The 7,946-nt window shown below is 40.9% G+C and overlaps 1 protein-coding gene across 1 annotated transcript in view; it reads right to left on the bottom strand.

Annotated features, from left to right (window-relative positions):
• PODXL2 (podocalyxin like 2) overlaps positions 1 to 4,839 on the bottom strand; it is a 50,356-nt gene extending 45,517 nt beyond the window's left edge. The window contains 2 exon segments of the mRNA XM_019658658.1: positions 4,254 to 4,532; positions 4,836 to 4,839. Of these exon segments, the coding sequence (XP_019514203.1) occupies positions 4,254 to 4,532; positions 4,836 to 4,839 (283 nt within the window).
• Positions 4,840 to 7,946: the final 3,107 nt, after the last annotated feature.

The raw sequence follows: 7,946 nt of genomic DNA, 5'->3' as shown, positions 1-7,946 counted from the left end.
TCTTTTTGTCCCAGGAGTGTGGGGCCGTACCCCGTGGCTCCAGGGGGGCTCAAGACCCACTGTGGGCTAGTGAGAGCACTCCATCCCCATGGCCTTTGGATTAGTTCTTAGATGGGCTCATGACCCAGACCAATGAGCCTCCCCTCTGAGGCTTTTCCAGAAGTGTTGGAGAGGCAAAGTTTTCTCCTGCAGGGGCTGCTCCGTGAAAGGAGGATGAAACTGAACGTAGTGGGGGCTTCTGAAGCCACCACACAGGAACTGCCTGCCTAAGAATGAAGCCAACAAGGAAAAGTGAAGCACAGTGGAGCAAGGCAGGTTCTGATGCCAGCTGAACCCCTGGACCCCACCTGCCTCGAGCTCTGCAGTTACTGAGCTAGGAAAGACCTATAAGCCTGTTTAAGCTGGGTTTCTAGAACTTGCCAACCCCAAAGAGTTATCTCTTTTCTTGTAAAACACCAATTAGCTTGTTCACTAGGAAAATTAAAACTGCATGAAGAAAATTTTATTAAGGAGTTTGGAAAATGAAAGCAGTGGAGGGAGACAATAGGGACAATCTTGAGATGAATAGGTAATCTGGGAAAATATTTTTAATCATTAACAATTCTGCATCAATTAATTGATCAGGCTTTAAGCTGGCTTGCTGCTAGCTGGTGGTTTGGTAAATTTACATTCCATTTCTTCTTCCCTACTTTGTAAGAGTACTCTTTTTACCTGAAATGTCAGAGAATCATAACATTTTAAAGCTGGAAATAGACTTCAATCTATTATTCTCATGGTTTCACTTACAGATGAAGAAACTGAAGCCAAGATTAGAAAAGGAACCCACTCAAGGTCATACCACTTATTATCAAACAGAAACTTCACCAGCTGTTTTTGCCGTTGGACTCCCTGAGGACCACTGCTACAGAAGGAAAAGGCAGGCACCAACTCTAGTTCTTCTAGGCCCAACGAACTAGAAATGAGATGTGTAACAATACTATTGACAATAAAATGTACTGGTTTCCTCTCTAACACATACCATCAATGTGCTCTCATGGCAAGAACACAGGTCCATAGACATCACTGCTCAGGAGACACTGATTCTAGACTCAGCTCTGCCATGCACACGCTGTGTGACCTTGGGCAAAGCTCTTGCTGTGGGCAAGCATCCCAATCAGAAGATAAGCAATGAGGGAGCCTGGACAAAAGCAGCTCTCCTTCCTCCACCTGCTCTGAATTTCTTGCCCACTCCCCTTGGAGGGCACCTGTGTCCCCACCTCACAGTCTTTCAAGTATGTACAGTAGAAATAAGGAAACAGACCCGCATTGTGGAGCTGGTATGAGCAGGAGAAAGAATGTATGCAAAGTGTCCATTACATGGCTTGTGTTCATTGAATGACAGGTATTTTTATTATAATGAGACCCAGAGAAGCCAATGGGATAAGAGAGATAAAGTGAGAGAAAAAGGAGGGGAAACAAATGGGGGACGGGTGCAGAGCAAATCTGAGTTTATCAAAGCAGGGCTTTCCCACTGTGATCCTGAGGAAGGTCTAGGTGCACAACTGGTGATTTCTTGACCAGGCTCTCTGAGTGACTGCTTGTCTTAAACTAGAATCTCAATAGTCTGAACAAAAAAGGGAAAGCCCAGAGAAATACCAAGTACATATAATTGTCCAATACAAGGTAAAAGTGGCATTTCTTTTCAATAATGAGAGGATAGACTTGTCAATGAATGCTGCTGCAACAATAGCTTATATGCGGGGGAAATGAATTAGATACCTATCTTAGACCACACACCAAAATAAAGCACAGCTAGAATAGAGTAAAATATAAAAAATTAAGCTAAAAAAGAATAGAAGAAATAAAGGTGCATATATCTCAGGGAGGGAAAGGCTTTTCTAAACAAGGCAATGTAAACACATAAAAACATTTCAAAAGAAAGACTGTTTTAAGCTTCTAAAGATTAAATTTATGTATATCAAAAATATAATAAAAAAAGTAATATAATAAAAAGAAAGGTAATTGACAAGCCAGAAAAATGTTTTCTATATATGTCAGAAAAAAGGTTTGTATCCTTTTTATATGAAACCATGTACAATGATAAAAAATTAAAGCCTCAGTAGAAAAAAATGAAAAATAATATCTAATATTTACAGAGGACTTACAATGTGCCAAGCACTGTGCTAAGTGCTTTAAATGTATTATTGCATTTAAATCTCAACCTCATGATACTACTATTATCCTCATTTCCTATATGAGAAAACTGAGGCTTAGGTTGTTACTTGCCAAAAATCACATAGCTATTCAATGGCAGTGCTGAAACTGTAGAATCTGCCTGACTCTAAAGCCTGTTGTCTCAATTACACTATGCTTCAAATCAAACAGGAGAACTATAAATAGACAGACTATGTATATATTGTATATAGAGAATATATAGAATATGTATACATATATGTATGTGAATATATACACATACATAAATTAAAATTTACTAGTAATCAGAGGCCATTATAATTTTGCCTATCAAATTGACAAAGATTTCTAAATGACAAAATTCGGGAGTGGGAAGGGTTAAAAAAACTGGCATTCATCTATTTCTGGTGGGTATGCAAACTGGACCCACCTTTCTGGGGGGTGATTTGGAAATATTTAACAAAAGCCTGTAGAAAGATACACATCCTTTGTGTCACACATGCTTCATCAGCTGCAGATCCATTCTCCACCCTTCTCTACCTTACCCTGGCCAAGGAAGACTGGCCCAGTGGATTACATCAACAGGCTGTGCCTTGCTTCCTAACCTAACTCCCAGAGGCGGGCAAGGGAGATTGACAGGGACCCTGACAGGAGCCGGGAGGAGGGAGGTTGGGTATTTATTCTCCTGGTTCCTTTCCCTAGCGGGCCACCTGCTCCCCACCACTCTGTCCTTTCATCCTTCCCTCCCTTTGTCTCTTTGGGTGTAGGGCACTGATTACTCTGCTGTTGCTGGCCCTAGATTCCTTTGTAAATTCACTGATCTATAAATAAACCCTCTTTGGACTATCTTAGTTTGATTGTGTCTTCTGCTTCTGGGTGGGATGCTAACTGACACACTTTTAGATCCTGCTATTTTATTTTAGAAATTTATCTAAGGAAACAATCAGAAAAGTACAAAAACATATGAGGATATTAGTAGCAGCATTAAAATGAAGACAACCTAAATATTCAACAATAGTGAACTGGTTTCATACATATGATTATCTATATGATAAAATATGTAGTCATTAAAAATCAGGTTATAAAGGAGTATTTAATAATGTGGAAATACATTTGTGAAATATTTTAATTGAAGATATTATGTCCCCTATGATTCTAATTTTGCATATAAAAATGACTAGAAGAATATATTCCAAACTACTAGTAGTAATTATCTTTTAGTTATGAGACCGTGGGAGGATTTTGTTTTCCTATTTGTATTGTTTTTGTATTTTTCATATTTTCTACAATTTTCACATACTATTTTTGTAATCAGAGAACATGAATCCAAAATATTATATATTTTAAAAAGAAAAATTAGGGCTAAATTCTGTAACATCCTGCCCCCATGTGCGGGTTCCCATACACACACAAATTGACAGTCTGACATTTAAGAACGGGCTCCTGCTGGCCAAGGACATGTGCACTGCTGCTGTAGCTGGAAGCACAAGAGCGCGATCGCATCTGTAATCAGCCGTGGTGCGTGCATTCCTGTGGAGCCCAGGCCCCACATGTGCATCAGCCATGCTCTGTAAACCCAGAACCCAATCTGGTACATGACTGAGGGCAGAGTAGTTAGAATGCCTTGATGAGGCTAGAGAGACCTAAGGGGGGACATGGAACGTGCTGATCTCCAGGAACTTTCAACAGAGACAATACAGCAGGTAGGGGAAAACAAACAAACAAACAAAACTCCAGACCTTGGCAATCAGCTTGAATCATGACTGAACATCTGAACAGTCGTATGACCTTCCGCATGCTTTTAACCTTTCTAAGCCTCAGTTTTCTCATGTGTAAAATGGGGATAATATTATGAGCACAGAATACAAGATCACTTAACAGCAGTGAATGTTAAAGAGAAAGGAGCCTCCTGGGCCAATAAGATACTTGGAGTCCCAGAGACTTGGCTTTGATACACAGGAAAAACTGATGGGAAGAGAGAAAAGATGTGATTCGAGCAAGAAAACTGTCCTTTGGCATTTTGCCAAGACTACCTCACACCCAGCTGCAATCCACACACACTCTCAGGTAAGAAGAGCTACCTGCAGTGGGTCCCAGGTCCAGACTAGAGTCATTCAGCTCCTCCTCCTCTTCCCAGAAGTACTGTGGCGGCTGCAGAATGCGGGACTCTTCACTCTCTTCGCTGGGGAGGCCTGAGCCAGGGGCTTCCAGGCCAGTGCCCAGTCCCACGGCCTCACTGGGCTCCTCCGAGTCCAGTGGCTCCAGGCCAGTGGGCAGCAGGAGGTCCAGCAAGGAGGTGGAGGTGAGGCCCTCTGGGCCAGGCTCATCAGACCCAGCCGCAAAGACGCCCAGGGACACTCCTGCACAAACATGAAAGCCGGACGATTATGAGAGGCCACAGAGGACAGGCAGGCATGGGGTTAAGACATATCTCTACAACAAAGAACCTGGGGTGGGAGTGGGGCTTTGGGGGACACTCCTGACACCCAGGGGCTGCAAGGGGATTCTGAGATGCCATTCTTATTTCAAAAGAGCCAAAATGTGTAGCCCTCCTTGTGGATGGGCCAAAGGGGAGACAGAGGGAGATGGGCAGGAGAGAGGAAGGAATCAACTGACTCAGCGTCTGCTGGGCATCTATTCACTCAGAAACGTAGACCGAATACCCATTCTTCACCACAGCTGTGCTAGGTGTTAGAGGCACAAATGCAGCCAAGAAGAGGTCCCTATTTTTAAGGACCTTGTGTGGATATTGTTCCCCAGGCTGCTATCCTAGGCTGCAAATTTTCCAAAACTATACTAAGAGCAAATTTTTATTTCAGCAATATGGAATCCTGAATACAGTCTTTAAAAACCCATGTGAGTTCACAGGTGAAACTCATTCAGTGTTGGTAATGACATATTTGTTTAGAATCTTGAATCTCTCTCCTAATTTACAAAACAAACAAACAAAAAACCCCAATAAATTAAAGGGCATCTTTGTTTGTTATAAAATAAACAAATGGACAAAAAAAATTGAAGGGCATCTTCTTCTTCCTCTCTTACTCCCATTCACTAAGAATAGGAATAAAGCCATATTTGACAGTTTCACAACTTAATTACAACTTAATTACATGAATACTACTAACTTGCTATTTGTCTTCCAGAAATTTGCTTAAAACCGCTGCGTCTCTCAGTCTCCCCATCCGAAAAATGAAGGAAGTGAATGAAATAATCTCTGAATTTTCTTTTCCAAGACTAACATTTAGTGATACAGGAAAGAGGAAATTTCAGGAATTATTTCCTGCTCTGCCCCTGTTGTATACTGTGACCTGGCTTGATGGTAGTTCATGGAAATTTTTAGTGATGTTTATAATAAAAATAAGAGCTAACATTACTGGTACCATATGCTAAATGCTTTGCAAGCATTATCTGAATTTTAATCTTTACAACTACCTTATGAAATAGTAAGCCATAGCTTGGCATGTGCCAACACAGCGATGGCCCACTAAAGAAAACAAGGGCATTCCAGACTCAGAAATGAGTTCTATCAGAACTAGAGTGAGCATCCTGAGTCTGTGCATGCTATGCACAGTTGGGCAACATAGAACCATGAATAACATCTAGTCATAAGGACATTTCAGGGTAGAGTGAAAGGGCTTAACAAAGTAAAAAGTGTGCAGACAAGGATAAACAGGTCTTGAAATCAGACACAGAAGGATGTTCTAGTAGAGAGAACTTGATACCAGGAAAGCAGGTTTGCATTCTGGTTTCCCTAGCTGAGTGACTGTGTAGCTACTTCACCACCAGCAGCCTTAGTTTCCTTGTCAGTAAAGCAAGGACAATAATTCCTCCAGCCCTCACAGAGGCAGGGGCGTCAAATGAGGTAAGCTCCATGCATTGTGTGTAAACTGCGTTACAAAGAGCATAGTGTATTCTACAAATATAAGTATTATTATCCTCTATAAAGAACAGAGAACTGGGACATTTTTGGCCAGGAAAAGAGAATATTTAAGAGTGACAATGGTCAGTATCTTCAAATATATTAAAAGGTTGGTATCAATAACAAAGATCAGTTATTCTATGTGTCTTCAGAGAAAAAACTAGGACTAATGGGTGGAAATTTAGGATAGCATTAGAGCCCCAAAAAACCTTTAACCAGAAGCTGGCAATGCCTCTAGTTACTTCCACCCACCCGCCTAACTTTTCCTCCTGCTTCCAGCTCAGTTTCTGAGAAGTGTTCTCTAGCCACTCCTAGTCTAGGCTAGGTACCAATCCTGTTACCACAACCTTCTGAACAAATTACTTTTCTCAATGAATTGTAACAAACCATCTTACTCCCTTATTGAATAGTGAGCCCACAGATAGTGTGTCCTATGTCAGGTTCAACTTTGTCATTCCAGTGTCTTGACAGTCTGTAAAACATAATAAGGGCTCAATAGATGTTTGAATAAAGGAATAAATAACTCTCTTGTTTTACAGATGAAATAACTGAAGCCTCATGAGATTAAGGTCAAATAGCTAGTTAATAGAAGAGCTATAATTAGGTCTTGCAGATGCTCCACAAAGAAAGACTGGAAAGCTACTTGTTAGGTTGAGTACCCTTCTTCCAAAGTATACATAAAGGAGAATACCCAAGATAGCATAAATACTTCATAGGATTTAAGGAGCAAGGAAAGAGGCCAGAGCTGAGGACTGAAAGGCATCCCTTTCCTTCTAGCACTCTGCTCTGGCCCCCATGGCAAATCCAAACCATAGCGTGGCTCAAAGTGCAGGAATCTCTCCTCTTGCAAAAGGCCTCAATAAAGTGGTCCCCTATATTTTCACCAAGAATCCCCTTTACTTATATTTCTGCATGGACCCTATGTTTGGAAATATGTAATCTACAAACTATACTCACTTAATAGTTATTTTCTCATTTTTAGAAAGTGAATCAGAATCATACGTCAGTCAGATACAATACCAATTAGAATCAGACTTTGGTTTTAGGTGGGCTACAGTTTCTTATTGGAGGTAAAATTTGCATTAGACTTTCAATTACACGGAATATGGTCACCCCTGAGTTTCTATTTTGTGTCATGTATTGTATCAGGCCCTCTCTGTGGATACAAAGACAAACACAAGATAGCCTCTGCCATGAGGAAAATGACCAGTGTTTGGAAAATGTAATCTAAGTTTTATATAAGATACCAGCTGACATAAGAGCCCTACTCTGCAGAGGTGATGTCCCTAGGGTGGGGGAACCAAATAACAGAAACTAATCTGGAAAAACTTGTGCAGTCCAGGAAGAAAAAATTCAACTGATGAGAAATATTTGTGATAATAACAAAAATTTTACAGATTCCAAGGGCACCTGAGCAGCCAATCTTTGAGAAGACCATGAGGTAAAGGTCTTTACATTCATACCCTAGTCTCTAGCACATATGTTGGGAAAGACATTACTTCAGACTTTTTAGAAAAGTACAAACTGATTTTAAGAATTCTTGGAATTTTACTCTCTACCAAACCACTGGAGGATCAAAAACACAAGAACTGTCTCTCTCAGAGCTGAACTGTAGTGGCGGCAGAGAAGTCACTGCCATCTACAATAGGAGTTGGTCAGCCTCTCCAGAACAGCTTGGATCTTGAAAGAACTGTATCTGCCCTCTTGAGGAAAGTCTGACCAGCAGTCCTGTTGATTTCCCACCTATGGGGATAAAATATTTTTTAGTTAGTGAAACTCTTTGTGCAGAGGCCTGTGGTCTAATGAATTCACTGGGTCTACTCTCTACCATTTCCATGACTTAGGCAAACCCTCC

This window comes from Hipposideros armiger, unplaced genomic scaffold (assembly GCF_001890085.2).
Source record: "Hipposideros armiger isolate ML-2016 unplaced genomic scaffold, ASM189008v1 scaffold_286, whole genome shotgun sequence".
NCBI classification, from domain to species: Eukaryota; Metazoa; Chordata; class Mammalia; order Chiroptera; family Hipposideridae; genus Hipposideros; species Hipposideros armiger.
The sequence above is the reverse complement of the archived record's forward strand: the minus strand, read 5'-3'. Positions and strand labels throughout refer to the sequence as shown.